The following is a 26,196-nucleotide window of genomic DNA, read 5'->3' on the forward strand; positions in this document are numbered from 1 at the left end:
CCATTCGGGGCACATGGCTGAGGCACCCAGGCCGTGCAGAGGGAGCCAGTTGAGCAAGGAAGGCTTTCCCAGCCTCCCAGGAGCTGCCTCTGTGGGCAGGGCTGGGCAGGTGCACACAGATGGCAGGACAGGAGGCAGAGTTGTGCAGGGTCCCTGGGGGGAGGAATGGGGGATGGGGTGGGCCGACATCCCTGAGGAGAGTGCATCCTGGGGGAGATCCCAGTCCAGGCAGAGGCTCAGAGAGGGGACAGGGTCTCATTTGATCTTCAGAGGGAGTGTGTGAAGGCCAGGAGGTAGAGGCCTTGTGGGTCTAGGAGCATGCTCACACTTGAGAGTTCGAGTAAAACAAACATGTGGCACTACTGCAGGCTGCACAGATGAGGGTCACGTAGCATGGCGCTGATGCTGGAGGGAGTCTGGGCGGTGGGCAGGACTTGCACTGGGTCTGCAGATATGGGTGCTGTTGGGACGAGCCAGAAGGATAGAGGGTTAGGAGGCTGTTTATGGGGGCACAGCACCTCTGTGCACGTATGTGTGCATGTGTCTGAGGGGACCTGGGGGTGACTGTGTGCATGTGTGCGTGAGTCAGCACATGTGGGGCACACCTGTGGTTATTTGTGTGGTGCTCAGTGATGAGGGAATCAGAGTAAGACCCACGTTTTCTTTTGCCATACATTTCAAGCATCCTAGGAGTAAGAATTTTGTTTTTTCTAAAGACTTATTTATTTATTTTACAGAGCTCATGTGCATGTGTGTACATGCGCACTGGCATGCAGGGGAGGGGCGGAGGGGCCGGGGGCATAGGGAGAGTCTTAAGCAGATTCCATGCTCAGCACCTATTGATGCAGGTGACTGTGGGGTTTCATGACCTGGGCACCCAGGTTCTCTGGCCACTGGGACCACGGGGTCCCCTGCACGAGTGCAGTCTCTTGTCAGACCCTAACCTGCCGCCCCAGTGCCTGGTGAGGGACCTGCTCCTACCTGCCTGTTGGCATGAGCTCCTAGGTTTGCCCTCTGGTTGCTGAGCAGGGCACCCTCTGGCAGGGGCCTCCCAAAGGCCAGGCATAGTGGGGCCCCATGGGTCCTCTGAGAGGTTTGGTTTTGGTTCTCAAGGTGTCTTACCTGATCACCTGTGGAGCTCAGCTGAGGGGGTGGGAGGGACTATCAGGTGCTGGACACAATCTGGCCCACACCTGTGTTCCTGGCCATGCCCCTTGCTAGGCGTGGGAGAATTCCCCTCTATTTGAAGGGAGGCATTAAGAGAGAAGTGACAACGTGCATGTCACTTTGTTCCTTGCAGAGAATGTCCTTGTCAAAGTCCAGGAGGTTTGGTAGCTTGGATGAGTGTAGACATTTTGCCGGTGGTGGACCAAGGCCCGGGATAGGTAGAGTGGCTGGACGAAGCTTAGAGCAGAGCTGACTCCCAGATGTTGCCTCTGGTGGACAGATGTGACAAGAAAGCCCTGCCTGTGTAGGGGAGAGGCCCAATAGGCAGGACATCCCCCCAGCTCCCCATGAACTGACAAGTAGATTCCTCCCACTCCACCCCTTCAAGCTGAGCCATGAAGTGGGATGGGGGTGGGGGTGGGGATGAAGCAGGAGCAGGGGTGTGGTGGCATGGGGAGAGGAAATGCCCCCAGGGAGCCATGAAGAGGTGGGCCTGCTGTGTCCCATCCTTTACCCGCCACTGGACCTGTGTACTTCAGGTGGGCTGCATGACCCAAATCTCAGCTTTCTTGTGTGTAAATGGGCTGATGCTAGAACCTTCTGAATAGAGTTCTTGCAGGAATCCAAATACGTGGGGCATGTGGAAGATCCAGTAGAGGGCCTGGCTTAGTGTGAGCCATGGTCTTGTGCTTGTTGTCAACCACAGTAATAGCGATAGGCAACCCTTACTATATAGTGCCTACTGTGTGCCAGATCCTGATTTCAGGGTGTTACAGCTGCCCAAGGTGGTGCTCTGGTCACCCGTTCTCCAGAGGAGGAAGCTGAGGCTCAGGGAGATGGAGGGACTTGACCAAGGCCACGCAGTTAGTAAGTGGACTTGAACCTGGGCCAGCTGGCTCTGCGCCCCTTGCTCTGGGGCAGCACATTGTCCAACCCTGCCAGTGCTGCAGCAACTTTGGGGTAATTTCAGGATCGGTTTCAGTGAGTAAACTGGGGGAGAGTGGTGTCATCTTTGGAAAATTGAAGTGCATCTTAAAAGGCCCCAGGGTCGCTGAGGGCTGAGCTGTGGAGCTTGGGGAAGTGTTAGGAGCAGAGACACTCCTGTACCAGGCATGTGCTGGCAAGCTGGCTGCTCGGGGCACCCCGTCTCCTGCACTCCCTGTGATTGGCAAGTGGGGAAGGGACTCCTCCCTGCTTTCTTCTCCAGCGCCTACAAGAAGCCCCCTCTCTGGGTGCCCATGGTCCTGAGAGTGATGATGTGGTTGAAGATGGAATCTGCTATGGTTTGTAGGACATGGGCTCCCCCCCCGCCATGGGCCTGGTACCAAGATCCAAGACCCATGCTTACCTGTGTGATGCGGCACTGTCCAGGGGCCCAGCCACTCCAGCCACTCCTTTATCTAGTTGCTGCTGACCCCCACAGAACCTCATGAATGCACAGAAACTCTGATTCATCCCTCAAAGACCACCTTATGCATCCCAATTGTTACCTTTCTGGAGACACTTGAGCCTTGCTTTCATGCCTTGCATGCCCACCACACATACCTTTCTCTGCTGAGCTTCCTAGGCTGCCATCGCTACTCCTGACCAGCTGCTCATTGGACTTGGGGTTATTGCAGGCAGGGGCTGGGCCTCATTCATTTTGTGTTTTGCCCCCATGCTCAGTACAGAGTGGGTGCTAGTCACGATAGTCACATGATCGTGAAATACAAGAAGAATCCTAGAAAGGGTATCTCTGAGCGCCTCTATCCTCCTCCCCCTCCCCGGCTGGAGGCACCAGCTCTGAGGTAATTGCAGTTTAGGGAGCTGCTCTATCCCCTCTCTACCCCATCCCTTTTTTCACTTGACCTGGCTCAGGAACTCTAGCCTCATGGTAACCCTCCCTTGTTTTTTGGCATGGCCAGGGCAGGGGTGGTTGGCAATGACTGTCAGGATGGTGCCAGTCCCAAGCCCAGGAGAGGCCCTGTGTGGGCCTTGGCCCTTGTCTGTCTTTCTTCTTGGAGCCTGGAGGTCAGCAGGAATTTTTCTCCTTATGTTATCTTTCCATGCCTCAGTTTTGTGGTCTGCTAAATGGGGACACATCTCATATCTGCCTCATGTTGTGCTTGTGTGTGATTTAAGTCTTGATAACATGTGCTCTGTGGTCATGTTTGGCTCATAGTAGGTCCTTGGTGACGTGGCAATTATTACAGTAATGATTTGCCCCCTGATTTTTTTGGCCCCCAGCCACATGCTGAGGCTGCTGGTCTTGGGGTTTTGATTCTGCACAAAGGGGCTGAGAGCATGGCTCATTCTTGGTTGGGCTGGGCCCAGGGCTCTAAGTGGAGCTAGTTGTTGGGGCCAGCTTAAGCCCACCTACATACCCACGGTCTGTCACCAGGGGCTAAGAGGGGGGATGAGTTGGCTTTCAGCACTCCTCCTCCCCACTGTGACACCAGGAGCCCAGGCCTCAGATTCTGTTGTTAGCCGTGTTTCCCAGGACTCTGGGAGCGTCCCCTTTTAGTGGGTCTGGACTTGGGAATTGTTGCTGGTGACTTGCTTGGCCTGTTGTCCTGGCTCTTTGCAGATACTAGATGGTCTCCCTGAGGTGGACTGAGTCAGGAGCAGCCAGCCTCTCCTGAGTCATAGGAGGACTCAGGTCTGCCCCCATGCACGCCATGGGTACCCCACTTTCCACGGCACATGGTGGCCCAGATCTGATGATAACCCTGCTAAAGCCACCGTCCATAGCTCTCTGCCCATCCCTTAACCCAGCTGGCCCCAGGCCATCCCCTGGGCCTCCTGAGAGCAGGCCCTGGTGGTCCCAGGCGGGGGGCCCGTGGGGTCTGGCACAGGCACAATGTCCGCCTTTATGGCCGGGCCTGGAGGTCCAGCCTGCTGCATTCACAGCCACTGAGCATTTTCTGCCACATGTTCCTGTTTTCCTAATAAGTCCTGGGTTGTGAGTGGGGAGGGAGGTGGGGAGGCCCCTGGGCAGCTCAGAAATAGTCACATGATTGTGAAATACAAGAATCCTAGAAAGGGTATCTCTGAGCGCCTCTATCCCCCCCCCCCCCCCGCCCCGGCTGGCGGCACCAGCTCTGAGGTAATTGCAGACACCCAGCCAGCTCCCAGGCGGAGGAAGGCATCTTGGGCCTGGCAGAGTGGCCTGCTGGCGAGGGGCTGTGCCCACAGCACTGGGCCCTGGGGGACGTGGGCCTGGAGTGGGGGGGCCAGGCAGCAGAGAACACCGTGTGTTTGTTAGAATCGAAACTTGGCCGGCTTGCCAGGGCCGCTGCAAGGGGTGTTGAGGCCCCTCTGTTTGTTTCTAGCCTGGGGAGGGTTTGCAGGGGGATCCTGCCTACACCCCTCACCCTCTGGGGCTGTGGATTGGCTGCTGGGTTGGGCAGCTGCCTGCTGTTCTGGAGGCCTCTATTTATAATCTGGTTTTTTTTTTTTTTTTTTTTTTTTTTTTTTTTTTTAATTTTTCCTCCTCTCCATCACCCTGCAGAAGAAGGCCGAAGCTGCACATCGGATTCTGGAAGGCCTGGGACCTCAGGTGGAGCTGGTGAGCTGGGGTACAGGGTGGGCAGCTCTGGGCAGGGGTGGCTAGAAAGGTGGGCAGGGCTGCAGGTGGGCGTGGAGGGGAAGGAGGAAGTCAGCTGTTGCCAAGGCTGCCCTGTCCTCTGGAGGAGGCAGGAAATACACCCTTCTGATAAGAGGGACTGGCTGATAGCAGGCGGGTGGGTGGGCCTGCCATGCTGGGCTGGGGGTGGGGAGGAAGGGAGCTGGCTCTCCTGCAGTCAGGACACAGTGGAGTCCAGCGCAGTTGGACTGGCTTGGCATAGGAAGCCCATACCCCGGGCCAGGTGATCTCTGCTACTGAATAGGTGTGTGGACCTAGGCAGTTCTCTTAACCAACCTATCCCTCAGTTTCCTCATCTGTAAATGGCAGTAATAACACAGGTCCCATTGGGTTGTATTGAAGATTAACCATATTGATTTTTGCGAAGCACTGAACACAGTGCCTGGCGGACTGTAAGCACTGAGCATTTATATTTTATCTTACTCATATTAGTGTTGTCTGCAAGTTTTCTGATGGGAAATGCCCTCTCAGCAGCAGAGCTGGGAAGCAGACCCCAGGCCTCTTCTCTCTCAGGCACCCAATCACATGCCTGTGTCCTCAACACCTTTATGTGTCAGAGAGAGACGTTGAGGGAACTCCCAGCTGATGGGAAGCCTCAGCCCCAGGAGAAGTGGGCAGAGCCCCACCTGCCCAGGACCAGTCAGTGGGACCAGCCTGTGTCCCACTGGGCAGGTTGGCTCAGAGCTGCAGGGCAGCATGTAGGGGCATACGCATGGGCTGGCCATGTGGGGCCCCATGCACGTGGCACGTCTAAGGGGATATGTGTGCATGCTCATGCCTAATAGTCTTCTGCATCTGGAGCCTAATTCTGAACTTGGCTCCACCGTGTGTTTGCTGAGTAGCCTTGAGAAGAGGACTGGGTTTTCTTCTCTGTGGAATGGGAAGACCAGGATCTTTGGGGGATGGGGTAAGATACTACACTGTTAAGGCTCAGTTAGCACAGCCTTGCTTTGTCGTAAGTGGTTCGTTGTTGTGAACACTTAGGAGGGTTGAGCTGTTTGCCCCTGGGATTGTTTCTTCAGTGAAGCTGTGCCCTAGCCTGGAGTCCATGTGCTTGGGCCACGGGGAGGCAGGGCGCATCCCGGGTTCTCTCAGAGGACAGGGCCAGGCAGGCAATGGATGGCTTCTAGGGCTCTGGGATGGGTGGCAGGCACCCCTCCTGGGGCTTGTTTCCCTGTTGGATGTGATTTCTGGGATGTCTCTAAGACCCCCCCTTTTTTTATTGAGATATAACCCACAAGTTATACAATTCATCCACTTAAAGTGTATGGTTAAGTATTTTGTAGTATGTTCATGGGTGTGTGTGACATCTCCATAGGCAACCTTAGAACGTTTCACTATCTCAGAAAGAACTCCATGTTCTTAACTGTCACCGCCTTATCTTTCCATCTCTCCCCCCCCCCCCCCCCCACGTCCCACCACTCACTTGCTCTCATTTGCTGTCTCTGCAGCCTTGCCTGCTGGAGAGTTCGTATCAATGGACATATACACCATGTGGCCTTTTGTGACTGGCTTCTTTCACTCAGTGTAATGTCCTCAGGGTTCATCTATGTTGTAGCATGTGTCAGGACTTCATTCCTATTTAGGGCTGAATAATATTCCACTGTGGGTACATCACATCTGTTACCTCATTTATGCATTGGTGGACATTAGGCTGTCTGTGCTTTGGGCCATCACAAATAGAGTGGCCTTGAACGTTACCATACAAGTCTCTGCATGGGCAGCTTTTCGTTGCTTTTGGTTGTATACCTGGGACCAGAATTGGTACATCATGGTTGCTCTATGTGTGGCCTCTTGAGGATTGCCGGACTGTTACCCCAAGCTGTAAGCCATCTTCCATTCCCACCAGTATGCTGCTGCTTGCCCCAGTTTCCCCTCTTGCCAGCAGAGATGGCAGGACTGAAGGCAGTACCCAACCATTTCTAGACCTGGCGGCTCTCCCTCTCCCCTTTTCTGACCTAATGAGTCCCAGGGGCATCCTGAGTGGAGGTGTGGGTGCAGGTTGCTGTGTCCAGATGCCCGAGGAATGCCCAGGGCCAGGCTGCCCTCCTGGCGAAGTCAGAGAACACCCAATCCCTGACCCCAAGGCCTTGCAGCCTGTCTCTGGGCTGAGTGCTCAGGGGAGCAGCGTCAGCCTCCCAGTGAGTGTTGTGAGGCCGCCCACTGGGCTCACAATCCAAGTGATCCTTTTCTGGGTCTTCCAGGGGGAGGGGTTGTCCCCTCCTTGGGGATCTCCAAGCGGAGATTCCATCAAGGCTGGGGATGCAGGAGGCTGAGGTCTGGAGTGTCTGTTTTGGCGGGCTGTGTGGCTGTCACTGGAGCCTCCTGAAGTGACCTCAGTGGGTTCTTGGTTTGGTGGCCTTCAGTGGGGCTTTGCAGAGGACTCACAGTGACAGAGTGCCTGCTTTGTGTCTGGCCTCGTAGAGGGGTCACTGTCCATTTTCTAGATGAGGCTTGGAGAGGGCAGTTCCTTGTCTGAGGTCACAGAACAAGAAATGAGGCAGAGAGGTATGCTGAACTTGTGGGATTGCGGCCAGCTGAGGTCTGCCCTCTGTCTTGGTCACCAGAAGGCCCCACTGAGCAGAAGTGTCCTCCAAGGAGAGGCAGCTCAGAGGTGTAGCCCGTGCACAGGTTCCTTCATGGAGGCAGGGCCTGGTGCTGCTGATCCTAGGCCTTCTGGACACCGGGCCGCACCGTTGGGGAGTGCAGCTCCACACTGGTCTCATCTGCAGCCAAGGCGCCCTTGGCCTAGGGACAGGCTGTGGGGGTGGGGGGGGGCCTTCAGGATAAGGATGGGTGCTCTCTGACTTTGTGGGAGGGCAGCCAGGGGGCCAAGGGGAAATTTGCAATGGAAAGCAAGTGAATAGCATGGACTGGGTTGAGTACTCACCCACTCCATCCCAGGCCTGCTAGTCCCATATCCCCCAGTATCCGCCCCCCCACCCCCACCCCAGTCCCTGAACTGCCCCCTGGGGTGCGGGGGGGAGGAGGGGATACTGCGGGGGGGGGGGGAGGGGGGGAGGGGGGACTGAGGGAGTTAACTGGGGGTGTTATGAGGCCTGGAGGAGGGGCGCTATGGGGGGGGAGGGTGTGGGCCGCTGCAGCCCCCACCCTCTCTCCCCCGCGGCTTTGAGTCATCGCTTTCCTTCCTGTTCAGAGGTGCTATTTTAAGAACGTGGTGTCACCAGAGGGTTGAGGGCCGGGGCTGACACTTCATTTCTTAGCAGCTCGGTCCACCTGGGTTGCTGGCTGTTCTTGGCCACCCTGCCAGCTGGCTGCAGTCAGGCCCAAAGGGGACCACCCCCCCTTCCTTCTCCCGGAGACCAGTGCTGCTTTCCTTGTCATGTCTGCTTTATAGCCTTGCAGGTCCCCCGCCTTGCACTCTCTTTCTGCCCTCTGAATTGTTGGGCTGTGCCCCCATTTTTGGAGGAGGAGATGGAGGTGTGGGGAGGGCAAAGAGACAGGCCTGGGGCCCCCAGCCAGGAGAGTGGGTCTTCCCGGCGGTACCTTGGTCTTTGCCTGTGGGAGGGAGCTTCCCTCTTGGGTGTTGTGTCCCCCTGAAGGAGGTTGGGGGGCTGGAGTCTGTGAGGTAGGGAGAGGTGGAGGAAAGCCACCGTGGGTGTGAGTGAGGTGAAAGTCCTGTCCTGGCTGCCATATTGGGACTTATCTCCTGGGACCCAGGGAGGCCTTGCCTGGCCCTTGTGCAGCACCCCCTGCAGGTGGCCAAGAGAGCTATAAGGGAGCCTCCCTTGGACCCTGCCTTTTTCTGAGCTGTGCACCTGCCAAGGATGGGATGTGGCCCCTCTGACCCCCATCCCACTCGGGCCTTCAAGAGGGGCTGCCCCAGGAGTCTGTCACCATGGTAACGAACAGCCTGCCAGGTGCTCTGGGCCCAGACACTTCCTTCCCTCCTGAGACTCACTTTACCTCGAAGAGCGCTCAGTGAGTGCCTCCTTGGGGGAAAGCCCCTGTGATTAGAGGCTGTGAGCCCCACAGTGTTCCCTGAGTTCCCAGTGTTGAAAACCACCTGAGGGCCAGGCTGCTCTGTCCTCATCTTTACCTAGCAGGGCAGGTGGCCACAGGTGAAGGTGGGTTTGGCAGGTCACAGGCCAACTGTGACCCAGTTGCACCTCAGAAACCTATCTCCCCTTTTCTGGCCCAACCTAATATATAGAGGTAGTCCCTGCTTGCTGTCCATCACTCATTCCTAGAGTCTCTGTATGTGGTCCTTCAGGCCCTCTTGGCCTCCTTAGGCTGTGGAGACATTGCTGTTTGCCATCTTTAAAACCAAAACAGCACAAATCAGCCACCAAGCCTGAAATTTCCTGGGTTCCTCAAAAGCCCTGTGAGGTGGTTCCTGTGCCCATTTCCCAGATGAGAAGACTGAGGCCCAGAGTGTGGACCACATGTGACCAAGGTCACACAGCCAGCGAGGGAGGTGCCATCTTTTAAATCAGGGCATCTGTTTGTTCCTGGAAACTGAACCTTTGGGTCAAGCCCTCTCCCCACTGGCCTGTATTTTATGGGTGTGCAGAAACTCAAAGGACCTAATGCAGCATCAGTCAGGGTTAAACATGCATGTTTAGTGCTTGAAAATTTGGCCTGAGGATCTTTGTAGGGCCCCTTGCTGCTCTGAGGTGAGTGCTGTTGGCCTTCATTGGTAATGCCTTGCCTCCTTCTAGTTGAGAAACTTCATGAGTCTTACTGTGAGCTCTATAGTTGCCCTCCTGTTCAAACCCAGAGTGAACTTCAAACCTCCCCGCTTCTGGCTGAGCACCTAGGAAGGGCAGCCGACCCAATGTGGGGGGAGACGGCCTGTACCAGCCATGGGGTGACATCTCTGTCCCTGGGGGGCATAGTTGAGCTCAGAGCCAGGGGTCAGTTGTCATGGAGGGAATCTGAGGGACATGGGGAGGGAGTGACATTGTCCTCAGCCAGGGCTGCCTGCAGTGCCTCATCCATAGGTCTGTGAGTGCCCAAGGCAGTGGAGGGCCCTCTTTGAGGACCCTGCTCTTCCGTGGAGGACAAGTGGCCTGTTCCTGGGGAACAGAGCAGGTGGGGCCCTGTGGCTGTGCTGCTTGTGGGTGGTCTCCATCGACTGGGATTCTCAAGACATTTGGGGGTGTTAGGAGGTGTAGCCGGCTCCATTCCTGGGGAGAAGTTCTAGGGCAGAGACTTATGTGCCCTTTTCATTTGCCCCGGGGCCCTGTCCTGAGGCTGCACCTGTCCTGCTTGACCCCTCACACTCTGTACCTGGTTCATCTACCGTGATCATCCATATGGCTGCCCTAGGAGACTCCTGCTGTGTGTGTGAGTGTGAGGAGGAGGGAATGGCAGGGGAGAGGGTCATGTACACACACAGGCACACACACGGAGGAAGACAACCAGAGAGGGCACAGGCAGGGACAGCAGACCCCTGTCTCCAGTGCCAAAGTTGAGACAGGATTCCAGTTGTAGCTCATTTCTTCCCAGGTGTGGACACACATTTTAACCTCTCAGGGACTTGATTTTCTCCTTCCTAAAATGGGGACAATAATTGTATCAGCTGCTGCTGTGTAACAAACTAGCCTCAGATTTAGTGGCTTGAAATATGCACCGTTTCCTGTCTTCCATGAGTGTAGAAGTCAGCTGAGCATTTCTGTTGATTATGTTCTCAGCTGGACAGTCGGCTGGTCGCCCCAGCTTAGCCTTGGCTGGGATGGCACTCCTGTACCCTGTGTCGTCTCTCTGCTTCCAGCAGGCCAGGCCTGGTGTGTTCTCTGACCAGGAGCAGAAGAACAAGAGAGGAAGCAGAAATGCAAACGTGCATTTTCAAGCCTCTGCTTTCATTAAGTTTGCAAGCGTTTCATTGGCCAGAGCAAGGGTGTGGCTGGTTACGGGAGGCAGGAAAAATTGGGGTCATTAATACATCATTGCACCCTGATGGTGACAGTAATGACATGGACAGTCTTGGGCATTTCCTTCACCAGGAACTGGGCTGAGAGCTGCATGTGTGCCACCACATTTGATCTTCACAAGGACTCTGAGTTTAACTCCATCTACAGATGAGCACCTGGGGCAGAGGTGGCTTATGTGACTCACCCAGAGACACATGGCTGGAGAGTGGCAGAGCCAGGCTATAGACCCAGGCCATGCCCATGAGAGGGGAGACACACGGTGGCTGGCTCTGCACGTAGCCTTTTGCAGCTGCTGCTGCCTCCTGTCACACACACTTGATGCCATATGTGGGTCCAGGGCCCTCCTGCCCTCTGTGTGCGATTCTGCTGCCCATACGCCCTCCTGTCCCACTCCTTTCTTCCGGGGGGTACATTTAGCTTGCTTCTGATGTATCATCGTTATGAACTGTGCCATCTGGGCGTGGCGGTGTCCTCCCCTGGCGGGATACAATACTCAAACATTCTTGGACATCTGCAGGAGGGGAGGGGGCTGTAGGGCATACACATCTTCCTTCCTTGACAGTTGTTGCCTTGCTGCTCTGCAGAGCATGTGTACCCAACTCTGGGTCCCCGGCTGTCATGAGCCCTTCCTATCCTTCCCTCACTCTCATGGGCTCTGGCAGCATCTGGCCCTATTCCTCTGCCAGGCAGTGGGGCAGCATGGTGTCTTAGCATGGTTTGGATGCTGAGAAGTTGAGCAGCTTTCCGTGTCGGCACTCAGACACCTTGGACGCTCAGGGCAGCACTCCCCAGTGTCCTGCAGAGGAGCTGTGGCAGCCGTGGTGGGGCATCATGGCACCCACAGCTGCGCCCACAGGGTTACAGCCCGTTCCCGGCTGGGGCTGCAGGCTGGGTCCCTGTGTCCTGTTTCATGCCTGCCGGCGGCTGCTCCCCACCCCAGTGCACAGCTCCCTGGAGCCAGGGCCTGGGGCACTGGGGCCAAGGTTGCCCAGGACTGCAGTGTGGCACCCGGCTTGGCTCTGAAGTGCTTTCCTCTCTCTTCCTCTGCAGCCATTGTACAACCAGCCCTCTGATACCAGGCAGTATCATGAGAACATCAAAATGTAAGTACTCGTGGGCAGCCGTGCAGACGCATGGTGGGCGTGGGGACAGGCTGTTTGGCCTCAGAGATCTGGGGTGGGAGGTGGGTTCTCAGTTCCCAAAAGGTCTCCCAGGCAGGGCCAGGTGCCAGAGGAAGGGCCAGGAAGGGGCAGTTTGGGCAGGAATTCTGGACTGGGTAGTGCTGAGATCATGGTCAGAGGAGGCCTGGGGCAGGGAGGGGAAGAGGAGTGGCCCCATGAAACTTGGGGGACACAGACCTTCAGCTGGGGAGGGCAGGCGAGGATGCTGCATGCACAGCCCTGGAGACACAGAGATGGAGGGCTGCAAAGCCTCATCCCACTTGAACAGGTAGAAGCTGTTCTTGGTGGAAAGTGAGCTCAAGATGATTGGGTGGGGTGGCCCTGGGACAAGTGGGGCCCTGTGGTTTGGGCTCTGATGTAATAAGCATATTTGGGAATGCTCTACAGTCTGCTCAGGGGGTCTTTCTGTGGCATATGGCTCAGTATGGAGCAGCTGTGAGCACTAATCCAGACCCGGAGGTTTGAGGTGGCCAATACGGAATACCCCAATGATGGGGCCTTTTGCTGGATGGATGCTAGGAGTGAAGAAATATCAATTAAGTGCCATGTGTAGTTGGTGTGTGCTGAGCTGGCATAATGGGGCAACAGAATTGCGTTGGAGGCTGGTGGCTTCATGTCTTCAAGCTGGGAGTAAAGCACTGCAGATGTGGCTGCGGGAAGAAGGTAGGCTTTGGGGGGTGGGGGATGCGTTAATGGGAGCATAGCCTTGTTGGCTGAAGAGAGAATATTGTTATCCAGGGAGCCCAAAAGGTAAAAGGGGCTGAGACCTTGGCCCTTGAGGAACATGTGGTTGTGGGCACTCAAGGTGTTAGGTTGGAGGTAGACTCTATGTGTTTGATGTGTTTGAATTGTTCAGGGTTCATCATTGTGGGAGGGTGCAGGCGTTTTTGTGACCTCAGAGCATAGTACTTAGCTTGTCCAGTGGGCAGTCCAGCCTGGTCTGACTGTCCAAGGTGTTCATTGCGATAGTGAGCTCCCCATCCCTGGAGGCATGCAAACTTCCCAATAGTTTTTAAATATTTACTGGTGTTGGTCTAGTTGACAGAGAAGTCTCTTCTTTCGTGGCTGCTGGACTCTTATGACTGGACCAAGCTCTGGTGACCAAAATGGGCGCCCCCTAGCAGCTCCCAGTGACTGATGGAGCAGCCTGGAAAACCTCTTGTTGCCAGTGAGGTCGTTGGTCCATTTGGGCTCAGGAACACCTGCTGAGGATGCCTCACCTGTACCACTGGCAGGTCCCCCTCAGCCCATGGCTGGCAGGGGCTGCAGAGTGGCCTGCTCAGGAGGCACTGATACAGTGCTAGGATTTCTGTGTCTGATATGGCCTGTGATTTTGTGTGGCCTTGTGGATGTATTCGCAGCCCGGGTACCCAGCCCTCCTAGACTCCACAGGCCACCTGAATCCCTTCTAGACTCCTTGCGATCTGCCTTCCCTGGGGCCACTGCTAGGGGTGAGGGGGGCCTTAGATGAGGGTACGTAAGGGCAGAGGGACTTTTAGGGCTATGACAGCTGGTTTGGGGCTCCGCGGTGGGTGTTTTCATCTGAGCAGGGCTGCTGGAAGCACTCATTCATTCATTCATTCATTCATTCGCTTAGCACACATTTGTAGAACACCTACTGTGTGCCAGGCCCTCTTCTAGGACCTGGGGATTCAGCTCTGAACAGAACAAAGGTCTATGCTTTCCTCAAGCTTTATCTAGCAGTGGAGACAAAAAGTGAGTTAAACAAATAAGATACCTGCAGACGAAAAGTACTGTGCTCACATAACCATCTTAAGCTCTTTATGTTTTGATACATCTAGTTGTGTTTTCCCTTTTGACATAATAGTTTTTGTAGTAATGTCATCATACTGAAATCTTACACGAATTGTTCGCTAAGAAATGAGTAATATTTGAAGCAGAATAACATGGATGATTTCTGTTTATAAAAACCACCATAAAATCCAAACAAGAAAGAAAAAAGGTATCCATAGTAATATTTTAGCAGATAAGGTGTTGCCACGTCTCTGGTTAAGCAGAAGAAAGCTATAAACTTGCTGAAGCCAGTGCCCTATTTTTGCACTCCCCAGTCCTCATCAGAGAACAGTTCTGGTCTCCTGGAGTACGTTCTGGCTAAGTAGGTGACTGCCTGGTGACATGTGTTCCAAACCCAAATCACAGATGGACATGTTTCAGTTTAAAATATAGAGATGAATAATTTTAAGATATCTTACATAAGTGGTGAATTTTATGTTAGAAGAATATATCTGTAAGCAAATTATTTGAACCGATTTATTGTTAGAATTTTGATTTTGTTCCCAGTTTTCCACAAAAATCCTAATGATCTCTGTATTTTTAATTTGAATGTGATCATCAGCAAATTAGCGCATTCACTTTAAAGAATGCTATGCAAGGGGGGCCTGGGTGGCTTAGTCGGTTAAGCATCCAACTCTTCATTTCGGCTCAGGTCATGCATGATCTTGGGGTCATGAGATCGAGCCCCACTTTGGGCTTCATGCTGGGTATGCCTGCTTAAGATTCTCTCTCTTCCTCTGCCCCTATCTCTTTCCCTCTTTCTCAGAAAAAAAAAAAAAAAAAAAAAAGAATGCTATGCAGATGGCAGATATGGTAGGTAGGTGGCTTTAGCCAGAGGATCAGGGTTGGACCTGACAACAAAGGGGACACTTGGGGGCTGAGTGGCAGCTGGCCATGTGACCTCCCTGGCAAGTGGAACAAGCAGTGCAAAGACCTTGGCACTGGACTGAGCTGGTGAGATCCCAGAGAAGGCCAGTGTGGCCTGTGGGGTAGGTGAGGGAAAGACGGTGCCAGGCAGATCACCCAGGACTGATGAGGAGTTCAGGTCATATTATTTATGTGTGAAGGGAGGCCAGAGATGATATTTATGCTGGGAAGTGGTGTATTGGGTTTTTACTTTTAAAGCTCACTCTGGTGGCTCTGGAGAGAAAGGACTGGTTGTCGGGAGGCCTTGGTGGAGATAGCCATGGCCATCCAGGCAAGCAGTGGCAGGCCCGGGTGCTGTGGGAGCTGCCAGGGGTGTGGTGTGGAGGGGCAGGGACAGAGAAGTCTCGTGGCTGCAGAGGTCAGGGGCCTGGACAGATGTGAGTACAGTGAAATCTGAGATGACGCTGATGAAACCCAAGGGCCGGTTGAGGGCCATGAGCATCTGGCTAGCCACTGACTCTCAGTGCCTCGGTTTCCCCATCTGTGAGGTAGGAATAAGAGTAGCTCCTGCCTCCTAGGGTTGCTGAGGATTCAGTGAGTTACTGTCCCTGAGGTGCTGAGCTCAGTGTCAGGCACGTGGGATCATCTTGTGATCTTTCTTCTTCTTGCTGTTTTATCCATGTATTCCTGTCCTTTGTTCATCCAGCCAGTATTTATTGAGCGCTCACTGTGTGCTCGGCACTGTTCTGGGCCCTGGGGATGCAGGAGTGGATGGGTCTGACATTCTGTGACCTGGTGACAGCTTGATAAGGACAGTGAGAGCCCATTCCATCTCCCTGCCCCCGCTGCTGTCATTGGGCCAGGTGGGAGGTTACCCCTTCCCCAAGGACCTTGCTCTGTCACTTTAATTTCCCTGTGTGTGTGCGCGCTGGGGCTGCACAGTTAAAGTTAATTTCACGCTTGACTTCCTGCCGCGCTGGCAATTTCAGACGTGTCCAAGTCACCTGTGCCCACCTCTGCTGCGCTCCCTCTGCCACCTGCGTCATGGGGTGGTGTGGGGGTGTCTGCCGTGGATGATCGGCCCTTCTCAGGCTCTGGGAAGCAAGAGAAGAGGCCAGGGCAGCCCCGGGGAGAACTAATTGGGCACGCCACTGCAGGACCTGCCAGGATTGCTGTTCAGGGAGCTCAGTGCCTTCTCAGAGGACCCCTGCGATTCTCCAAAGGGGTCTGAGGTTGGTGCCTGGGGGACAGTTACTGATATGTGTGCTCTGCTGTGTGCTGTGCCTTTCCCTGCTACGCCCTCCTCTGGTGGTAGAACCCAGGCACTGGCCTTGTTCCTCTCGCCTCCCTGGGGCCTGGAGGCCTGCGGGTTCCCGGTGTTCTCTTCCCCGTTTTTCTTGTCTTGATGCCCCATTTCATCCCTCCTCCTGCCTCACTTGGGGGTTGGCTGATTGGAGCCGGCAGCCCTAGAGCTGTGCAGGTGGAAAGGGCACCTGGGACAACAGGTTTTTGTGGTCTTGCTCTGGAGGTTCAGAAATGTTAAGTAACTTCACTAGGGTCATAGAGCCAAATTCCTAGACCAACCAGGTCTGCACACCCACCCTATTACCTCTCCTGGGTCTCCGGTCTGGCCTCTGCCCCTTGCTAGTCCGGTGGCCTTGGGCAAGTCACCTTGCTTGTCCGTATGTAGGTTTCAGACCATCAGTTACTCCCTCAGATGGATTCTTCTCAAGGTGTTCAGAGCCCTGCTCAGGCAGGCTTCCTCTGGAGCCAGCAGCTGGGGGTCTGGCTCTCCCTGAATGCCCCTCCTCACCCCCTCTAAATCCATCATCACCCTCACTCCCCTAGAACTCAATGCTGTCATTTTCCCATTTTCTATTGGTCTGCTTCTCCCAAGCCTCAGTGCAAACCTCTCTTCTTCCAGGAAGCCTCCCTGATTGCCCTAAGCTTTCCTATTTTATAACCCTGTGGTTCCAGGCCTGGCCAGACTCTCCTCAAACTTCCAGAGTTTCCAGCCCCTTATTGCTCCCTTCTAGGTTTTGTATCTCCTTCTGGGCCCAGCAGCAGTTGACGAGGCCTATGTTTCCTTACAGATTGTGCTTTTATAAACTCTGACTTCTCCAGGAAATGATAGCTATCCTTTGCATCCCTGTAAATGCCTCCACTGGCAAACTCATCATGTTGCTGGTTTGTCAGCCTTTCTAGAGCCCTCTTATGACTATGTTGCCTATTTTTGCCAGAAAAAAATCATAGCAGAAAAGATTTGTCTGTAGGAAGCTATTTGCATCTCCAATACCAAAACATTCCTTGGGACAAAATAAACACTCCAAAAACGTTTGCCAGAAGAATGTTGAACTAGTGGACACCCTAAGCCAGATGTCTAGGGGATTGCGACCAGAGGCATGCCCATGGGGCTGAGAGGGAAAGGTAGAGTGGGGAGGGCTGGTGGGAGGCAGTAGGGAGTGGCAGGGACTGTGGTGAATGGTGAGCTCATCATCCTTGTAAAGGGGTGGTCAAGCCTCAGTCCCCAGCCTGTGGCCATGAGGGGGTGTAGCAGACTGCCTGGTCTTATAAAAGAAGCTTTAAGTTCAGCTTTTTACACAACAGCTTCTGGTTTTCAATACTGGCAACGAATTCAGATTTTTTAGAAAGCATGGCAGTCCAAACAATGCTTTCATGGACTGGCTCTGCTTGGTGGACTGTGCCCATTTGCAACCTGTGGACTTGACATTTGTCCTCTTTGGCAGTAAGTGGATGCCTCTGGGTGCCAGGCACAGTGCTTGCTTTGGAAGGAAATTCGGATCCACTGGGGAGAACTGCCCTGCAGTAGCTGTGGGGAACAGAGGTAGCTACAGGAGTTACCTCTGCCCCGTGAGACTTTGTACTCACTGAGTCCCTCCCAGGGTGCAGCCAGGGCACCGCAGCTGGTTGAAGACTGGCCTTGGCTGCATCTGCTTCCTCAGGCAGCTGGGTCAAGTTACCCCAAACCGAGCAGCTGGAAACCACAGCAGCTTATTCTTTCCCAGCTCTGGAAGCCAGCAGTTGGGGATGAAGCGGTGATGGGACCCTGGTCTCTCCTGGGGAGCCTTCCATGCCTTTCCCAGCTTCTGGAGTTTGCTGGCTCCCTGAGCATCCCTTGGCTTATAGACACTCCACTATCTCCTCTCTGTCTTCTCATGTCATCCTGCCTTTATGTGTGTCCTCCTCCAAGTCCACACTTCGCCTTTTTATAAGGACGCCATTCATAAGGGATGAGGGTCACCCTCCTGACTGCATGCTAACTTGATGACCTCTGTAAAGACCCGGTTTCCAGATCAGGTCGAATTCTGAGGTACAGGGGGTTGGGACTCCCAATGTCACTGAGTGTGGAGAGACCCATTTCAACTTGTAACATACACCATGCCCCCTGCAAGGTCTACAGTAAATTGTATTTGGTCGTACTATGGCATTTCAACATAGATCATGACCCTGTTTGGTTTCTTTTTAAGCATCTATTTTAAAATAGCTAGATTTAGGGGCTCCTGGGTGCCTCAGTCGGTTAAGCATCTAACTCTTGATTTCTGCTCAGGTCATGGTTGCAGGGTCATGAGATTGAGCCCCCATGTCTGGCTCCATACTCCCCGGCAAGTCTGCTTGAGATTCTCTCCCTCTCCCTCTGCTGCTCCCTCTTTCTCTCTAAATAAATAAATAAAATATTAAAAATAAAAAGCTAGATTTACAGAAGAGTGGCAAAGATAGTATAAAGAATTTCCCATATACCTTCTGGCCAGCATCCCCTAATATGAACATCTTCTGTTAAGTGAGGCTGCATTCGTCAGAACTGATAATGTGGCGGTGGAACAGTGCTCAGTGCCAACCCAGAGACTTTCTTTGGATTTTTCCGGTCCGGGATCTGATTGCAGATTCCTACTTTGCACTCTGTCCTTGTGTCTCCTTGGTCCACAGGTGACAGTTTTTCCATCTTCCCCTGACTTTCCTGACCCTTTTGAAGAGCTGTTTTCAGGGCTTGGGCAGAATGTCTCTTGATTTGGGTTTGCCTGGTGCTTTCTCATGAAGGGGCAGGGCATAGATTTGGGGGGAGAGCCCCACAGAGGTGAGGAGCCACCCTTCCCATCAGGACTCGTCAGAGGTGCCATCACCTCCGTGCATGGCTATCTTGCTCTCCTGTGTTCAGTGCTTTAGAAGCAAGTAAGGATCCAGGCTGCCATCATGGGGTGGAGGGCTCCCTTCCACCTCCTGCAGGAGGAGCATCATAGGATTTGTGGCCGTAAGTGAAAACTGCTCAATGACTAGCAACTATTTGGGAGAAGAGACTTTGAAGCTATGCAAATTCTGGTTTTTCCTTAAAGCGTGGCCAGTTGTACCATTCACATGTGGATCTTCCGGCGGCAGGTGGGCTGAAGTGTTCTAGTGGTTCTAGTGGTGACTTTCCATCTCCTGCCTTCCTTGTAAGCGGATTCTGTAAGAAACATTTGCTCCTTCTTCCTTATTTATTTATTCAGTTTTTTATTTATATCAGCACGCGGACTCATGGATATTTATTTTGTTCTTTGGGTTTGGATCCAGCGCTGGGGTTACTTATTTTGGTGCTTATATTTTCCCAGCTTTAGCAGTCCGAAGCTCAGGCTGGGTCTTTGTCCCTCTGATCTTTTAATTTTGTCATCTTCTTTTTAGCACTTCTTTACTTAAAGATGTTCTGGGCTCTTCTTGTGTATGCCTGTCCCAGCTCTGGAGAGAAATGGCTTATTTGTTGTGGAGAATCCTGTGAAGAAGCAAGACCTTGGTGCTCCCCGGCTCCCTGCCCTGGGCTGTCCTTGCTTCTCGGCCTTCTCAGCTGCCCATCTTTTTAAAAGCCCTTCACCCTGCCCAAACCAAAACCTCATACAGCCAGCCCTGCCAGCCTCACTGTCCCTTGCCCCTCCCCAGTTCTCTCCAACCATATAGCCTTTCTTGTTCCCACCCCAGGCCTCTGTACTTAGAATCCTCTGCCTGTGGTGCCCTTCCCTCCACATCTTTCCACAGCTAGGTGCTTCTGGTGATCCAAATCTCAGCCCCCAGCCCTCTCACCACTGCACCTAAAGTAGCTACATTCTCCCATCCCACCTACTCACTACCCCCACTCCCATGTTTGAGTTTCTGAATCCATGATGATGTGGACTGTCCTGCTTACTGTCCATGTGACCCCTCTGAGTGTCACCTCCGTGAGGGCTGGGGACTTTACACTACTCAAAGCTATGTCCCAAGTGCCTAGAAGAGTGCCAGCACATAGTAGGTACTCCATAAACATCTGTTGAATGACTGAGGATGTGAAAACATGATGTTATTGAATTCGTTTTTCAGATGAGGGTATTGAGGTTGGAGGCCCTCTAAGGTTGCTGGAACACCTCGTCACAGAATGAAGTGTTCTGGTTTCAGCCTTTGTGACTGAGGATCCTGGTGCCCACCCTTTTGGGGACAGCACAGGGGAGGCTGATGACAGTGGGAAGGCCCTGGCTAACATGAGGCCAGAATGACCCCGGGAGGCAGGGTAACCCGTCCCCCTCCACCTCCCAGGACCCTCTTAGAAGTGGCATGGTATTTCTTTCTCAGGAGGTGGAGAGTAAACAGGGCTCTGAACCCTGTTGGGGTCCATGGGGAGTTCCAGAGAGGTGATGCTGCCCACACATTCACTGTGCCTATCCCTCCGAATTAAGAGGGGACATGTAGGCTTGTTAGCATCCCTGGACTTGAGACCAGGTAATGAGGATGCTGACTTCTGTTGGAGATCACTGGGGGTTGGGGAGAGTACTTGTTTGGCCTGGGACTCCAGTGTGGGTACAGACCCTGAGGACAGCTGGGCCTGACAGTGGGGCCTTCTGAAGTGGTGGCTTCTGGCTGCAGGGGCCTGGAGGCAGAGAGGGACTCTGTATGAGGTGCCTGTGTCTGATTGTTTCCAGCCCTTCAGCCCCCCGTGAGGCATGTGTTGGGGGAGCTTTGTCCCATCAGGGCCTGGGGACTCCTACCATCTTGGTCTTTTTTCTGAGGTTGGGGTTTTGGGTGGCTCCTGGAACCTCCTAGAGGCTGGATGGGAAATGGCATGTAAGCTCTTTGTGGGGTTTGGACACTACTGAGAAGATGAAGTTGGAGTACCCCTCCTCAGAGAAGCTGTCATAGCTGTATCCCTGGATCGCGGTGAGCAAGGTCTGGGTCTCCCCAGGCTACTTACTAAGGCCTGTCTGACGACCCAGGCCCACCCAGGTGTTGGTAGCACTCACTTGTGTGGGGAGGCCATGGAGAGGGGCTGAGGGGAAGGGGGCTTACCAAGGGGTCCTGCCTCACGGGCTGTAGCATGGGTAGCCCATGCTGCCCTACTTATGTGACATTGACTGCCACAGGCTAAGGGTGCCCCAGAGGCCAGAATGTGCTGCTTAGTTGGAGGCAGACTGGGAGACACTCGTCTCTGTGGCCACAGACCTCAGGGTCTTGATCTCTCTGGCCCATGTTCCTGGTCTGAGCCTGTGGATGTTTCTCTGTGGCTAGTTTTCTAGAAGGGATCCTGGGTGTGCATGGCAGGGGATGGCAGCTCCAGGAGGGCAGGAAGCCTCAACACCCCACCCTCTGGGAACCCTTCTTCTGCACATTGTGCTCAGTCTGAAATGTGGGAGAGCTCGCTGGGAGGGAGAGGATGCACATTGGCATTTCATGGTTCCCTTGTGGGGCCGTGGGCTGTCTTTTAGGTCAGTAAAGGGGCAAACTTAGGGCTTGCTGTCAGGAAACAGCTCAGTGAAGGATAAGATATGTGAAACCCTGTATGACTGACCTGCCCCATTTGCTGTTTTTCTCTTGCTTAGAAACCAGGCGATGCGGAAAAAGTTAATCTTGTACTTCAAGAGGAGGAACCACGCTCGGAAACAATGGGTAAGCCACCGCTGGAGTCTCCCTGGTCGCTCCCCTGGGCCAGGCTTCCTGGACAGTCAGGTAGTCCAGGCACTTGAGGCCGTGCCCGTGGAACCTCCTGGCCTGCAGCTGTCTCTCTGCATGTTCAGGCTATGAAGAAAGGCCAGGGATAGCGGGGCAGATGGGAAGCGTGGCAGCTGCTTTGATGAAGCCAGGGCTTGGGACGCAGCTACCCGAGGAGGCCTGGGGCCCGGAATTCTGCTGCTCCTTTTCCAGCCTGGAAGGGGAGAAAGCAGTATGTTGGCCTGGAAAATTGGTTGCTGTCAGAGGACCCGTGGGCTTTCCAGGCAGGAAGAGAGAAGTTTGTTGGAAGAGTTGGGGGTGGGGTAGGCCATGTGTTGGTGGAGGTGACTGCAGGGCACTCCCTTAGAGATGAGGTTTTCCTGGCTCAGGAAAATGAGGGTGTTCAGAAGAAGTGAGGCTCCCTTGCTTGCTCTGGTGGGCAGTGGCTACATCACTACAGCCAGGGGTGGGACTCCTGCATCAGCCACATGCTCTGGCCTCTCATCTGGGACGGGGGCCCAAGGCGAAGAGAGTGTGCATGAGGGAACACAGGCAGTTGTGGTTCGGGGGGGCTGTTTACATCACTGATTCACTGTGGGGGGGACTAGGGCCCTGCGATGGAGGGGAAGTCACTCATTAGTACTCTTCGCCGTGAGGGAAGAGCTGGCTCAGATGAGCTTACCCAGTATAGGAATTTGTGGCTGAAAGAGTCCTTTGGGTGGAGTTCAGGAGTCATTCGATCCCGTTTTACCTTCATTTCTGTGCAGTTTTTCTTCAACTCTCTATGTTAGCACATTGACAGATGGGTTTCTCTGTGGGACCTGAATTCCTGCGGCAGATCTGAGTCTTCTAGAGCCAGAGGAAGAGCTGTCCTTTCTCAGACCATCTCACCAAAGCTCCAGTTGGACCACTTGAGGGCATGATTCCTCTAAACCAGTTTCTAAACTGACCGTGTTCTGGCCCCAGACCCCAGTTGGGTCCCAGAAGAGAGGAGACGCTTCTGGAACAGATGGCAGGTGGCTGGGAAGCTGGCAGGTGGTCCTCTGGACCCCAGTGTTCCATGGAGTGAGAAGTGGTGGGCATCTCGCCTTTCCTTTCTCAGTTTCCTCAGATCCCCAGATTGACCACATGGAGACCAGAGGTGGCATGGGTGGGTTTCTTGAAAGTGGGTGTTTCATCTTACTCATTGAGTTAAATATACAGCCAGGACCTGCCACAAGCCTGGTACAGTGGCTGAGCAGAGGAGGCACAGTGAGAAGTGCTGTGTGGAGGCCTGGAGTGGGAACAGCCTGCATGTCCCGCGTGGTAGCCTCAGTACTGAAGTGGGAATGACAGGAAGGACCAGCTGTGTGGAAATCTGGAGCATCAGGCAGAGGGCACAGCAAGTGCAAAGGCCCTGAGGTTGGAGCCAGCTTGGGTAGGATGGGACAGAATGCAGCAGGCAAGTCTGTAGTGCACTGTGTGACTTGGGGGTCAGCAGTTGATGTGAATGACATGGGAGCCAGATTGCCTTCAGCAGGATGAACCATTCAGATTTTATTTTAAATGCAATGGGACCCTTAATTTATTCTTCTAAGTGGATTCTTGATAAACAATATGAAGTCTTTATTGTGAGAATTTCAAACAGGAAATTGGACAAAATACAGTGAGCACCTGTATTCCCACCGAGTGGAGTCAGTCATGGGGTCATGGCTAATGCTTCTTTGCTGTGTGTGCACGTGCATGTATGTGCACATGTGCATGAGTGTGAATATTTTTGTCTAACAAGTAGGGAGTAGGTGCAGGCACCTGGGCCTCTCTCCCTAACGCCTCTGTACCCATCTCCTGAGAGGATGGGAAGTTCTGTTCTCACCGCACTGAAGAACCAATAGCCATTCCCTGCCATCTTCCAGCCTCAGCCACATTTCTGTCCACTGTTGCCCTGTCTGGGGTGGGGTTCATTTTAGGCAGGAGGAAGAAATTTTGATGTGCATTTTAGAAGGATCCCTGTGGTTGCTTGGGGGTCCCTTGAGGTGGAGGGGAAAGTAGTCTTATTTGAAATTCAGGGTGGCTCTGAGGCCAGGCTGAGCCCATCCTGCAATGGCAGGGCATTCTTGTTCTTGTTGTTCTGTAATGAACCCAAAGCCCCTGATGCATTGTCTTCATCGAGGATGGGGAGGGTCCAGATGGTCCAGATGGTCCCCCAGACCTTAGACCTGCATGCCCTGCCCCCACTGTGAACCAACCTCCTTTAGACGTAAAGGTTCCAGGGACCACACAGGTCAGCTGCCCACACTGCCTGCACTCCGGCCTTGTGCAAAGAGCCAAGGCTTTGCCCCCAGAAGGACATTGACATAAACCTCCTCAGCTTGTCCTATCCTTCCCTGGGAGCTGAGCTCAGCCCTGGGAGGCCGGACTGGGGGGTAGGGGTGGGGGTAAGGCTCTGCTGAGAATATCGGGGCTCAGGTTCAGCCCACCCACCATGGCCTGCCGTGTGTGATCTGGGGAGTGCAGTCTCCACCCCGAGCCTTACTCTTCCTCTTCTTCTTCTTCAAAATGGGGTGGGGTGCAGTGAGGCTGGAGGCACGTGCTTGCTGCAAGAGCATTTAGAGTGGTGCCTGGTGAAGGGGGCGCTTTGACAGCGATGGTGGCTGTGTGGGATGGGTAAGCCAGGAGGTGTGCCCAGCATGGAGGGTGGGTGTACCTGTTTCCTGAGGCTGCTGTAACATGACCATAAGCCAGGCTGCTGAAGACAATAGAAATATATTCTCTGGTGGTTCCAGAGACCAGAATTCCAAAGTTAAGATGTGAGCAAGACTGTGTTCCCACCAGAGGCTGTGAGGTGGATCCCTTCTGCTTCTCCCAGCCCCTGGGGGTCCCTGTGTCCCTCTGGTCTCAGCCTCTGTATCCACAGGGCCATCTCCTGGTCTCTTACATGGACACCTGATTACATGGTTCAGAGCTCACCTTAATCCAGGATGACCTCATCTCAAGTGCTTTGTCAAACAAGCTCAAGTAATCTCCAGATTCTGGGAGGTCACCCTTCAGCCCACCACAGTGGGCACTGGCTTATTTTCAGCATAGTCTGCCTTTCTGCTTTCCTTGGCTTGTCCCCACCCACCTTGTAATTTATGTACATCAAGAGGCAGCTGAAGGTTTCTTCACCCCTCTTCCATCCTTCACACCTCTCAGGAGTATTCCCGGCTTCCCTTTGAGCATTGGGGCTTTTCCTGGACCTGCCCCAGCAGCCGTGGCTTGCTTCTGCAGCCTGAGCACTGGGTAGGCTGGAGGCCGGGGAGAGTCGCAGCCTGTCACCCTTATCCCTCATGAACATGCTGTGGGGGAGGCCGGGAGCCCTGGTGCTCAGGACAGTTGATGCACAGAACATTTTGAGCTTCTGTGACCATGTCCTGCTGAGCCCTGCAGGCAGCCTATGGGTTAGGAGGTGACCACAGAGGCCAGCCCCTCTGGCCAGCTAGCTGCAGCTGCCCTTCTCTGACACGAACTTCCTTTCCCCCAGCGCTTGGCCTGGGACTGCCTTCTCCTGTGTTCAGGGAGCCCCATCACCCATTGCTTCCCTCAGTGCAGAGCTGCATCACACCTGGCAGGGCAGGCAGGAAGGTTTCAAATCTTGGTGCTATTAGACATGTGGGGCAAATCATTTAACTTTTGGCCTCAGTTTCCTTCTCTGCTCGATGAGGATATTAACACCCATTCATTGGGTCACTGAGTGAGAGGCTGCATGCAGTGTACCCAGGGTGCCGCCTGGCATAGAGTGGGCACTCAGAACTGTCAACTGCAGGCGGCTAGGCAGTCCCTATGGGATGGGAAAAGAACAACCATGTGCATCTGATTTCAAAATGGATCACAAAGTTATAGTAACCAGGACAGTGTGGTTCTGGCATAAGGGCAGACCCGAGACCAGTGGGACAGCATGGAATAGCCTGAAAATAAGCCCTCACACCTGTGGCTAGGTGATTTTTCACAAGAGGCTGAATCCATTCAGTGAGAAGGATGGTCTCTTCAGCAAGTGTTGTGGGGATGACGAGGTATCCACGTGCAGAGTAGAGTTGGATCCCCACCCCCCAGAACTGACGCAAACACTCAGTCAACTGAAGCCCTAAATGTGAGAGCCGAAACCATAAAATTCCTAGGGAGAAGCACAGCAGTGACTCTTCATGACCTTGGGTGTGGCAGTGACTACTCGGGTATGACACCAAAAACACCAGCAGCAAGGGGCGAGCAGGTGCTCTGGATGCCATCAGAGTAACTGTGGGCTGCTGCTGCTGGGATCCTGGCCTCTGCTCCTACACTGAGCGATGCCAGGCACAGGGCTGGGGTACCTGGGCCCTGAGTCCCCTGGCACCAGGGATGGTAGTTGCAGCCTGTGTGGGTTTGAGTGAATCTGTCTGCAGGAAGGAATGTTTAGCCAGTGGCAGAGGTGAGGGCAGGGGTGGCAAGGGTGAACTCCGGCTGCCAGAAAGCGAGAGGTTGGGGGTGACATGTCCTCATAAGACACAGAGACTGTGGTCATGGGCATGGTGGCCCTGCTCCTCGTCCCCTGCAGAGATTTGCTGCTGGCACCCCCTCACACTGGCTTAGCTCTGGCCCAGCATCTGGAGCGTGAGTGTGTGTGTGAGCATGAGGTGGAGATTCCCTTCCTTCCCTGATCAGTGGGTCTACCTCATGGAAAACCCACTGAGCATTCATGCTCCCCGGGGAAGGGCTGCCACCTCTCGCAGGGCAC

General features: G+C 54.0%; 1 protein-coding gene across 34 annotated transcripts in view; it reads left to right on the top strand.

The window, feature by feature from the left end:
• The window catches only part of NCOR2 (nuclear receptor corepressor 2), a 211,475-nt gene that overhangs the window by 89,548 nt on the left and 95,731 nt on the right, over positions 1–26,196 (top strand). For all 34 annotated transcript variants that reach the window (XM_072802173.1, XM_072802172.1, XM_072802174.1 and 31 more), the window contains 3 exons: positions 4,658–4,714; positions 11,740–11,792; positions 21,362–21,428. In XM_072802173.1, the coding sequence (XP_072658274.1) occupies positions 4,658–4,714; positions 11,740–11,792; positions 21,362–21,428 (177 nt within the window). The remainder of the gene's footprint in view (positions 1–4,657; positions 4,715–11,739; positions 11,793–21,361; positions 21,429–26,196) is intronic.

This window comes from Canis lupus, chromosome 27, assembly GCF_048164855.1.
Source record: "Canis lupus baileyi chromosome 27, mCanLup2.hap1, whole genome shotgun sequence".
Lineage (NCBI taxonomy): Eukaryota > Metazoa > Chordata > Mammalia > Carnivora > Canidae > Canis > Canis lupus.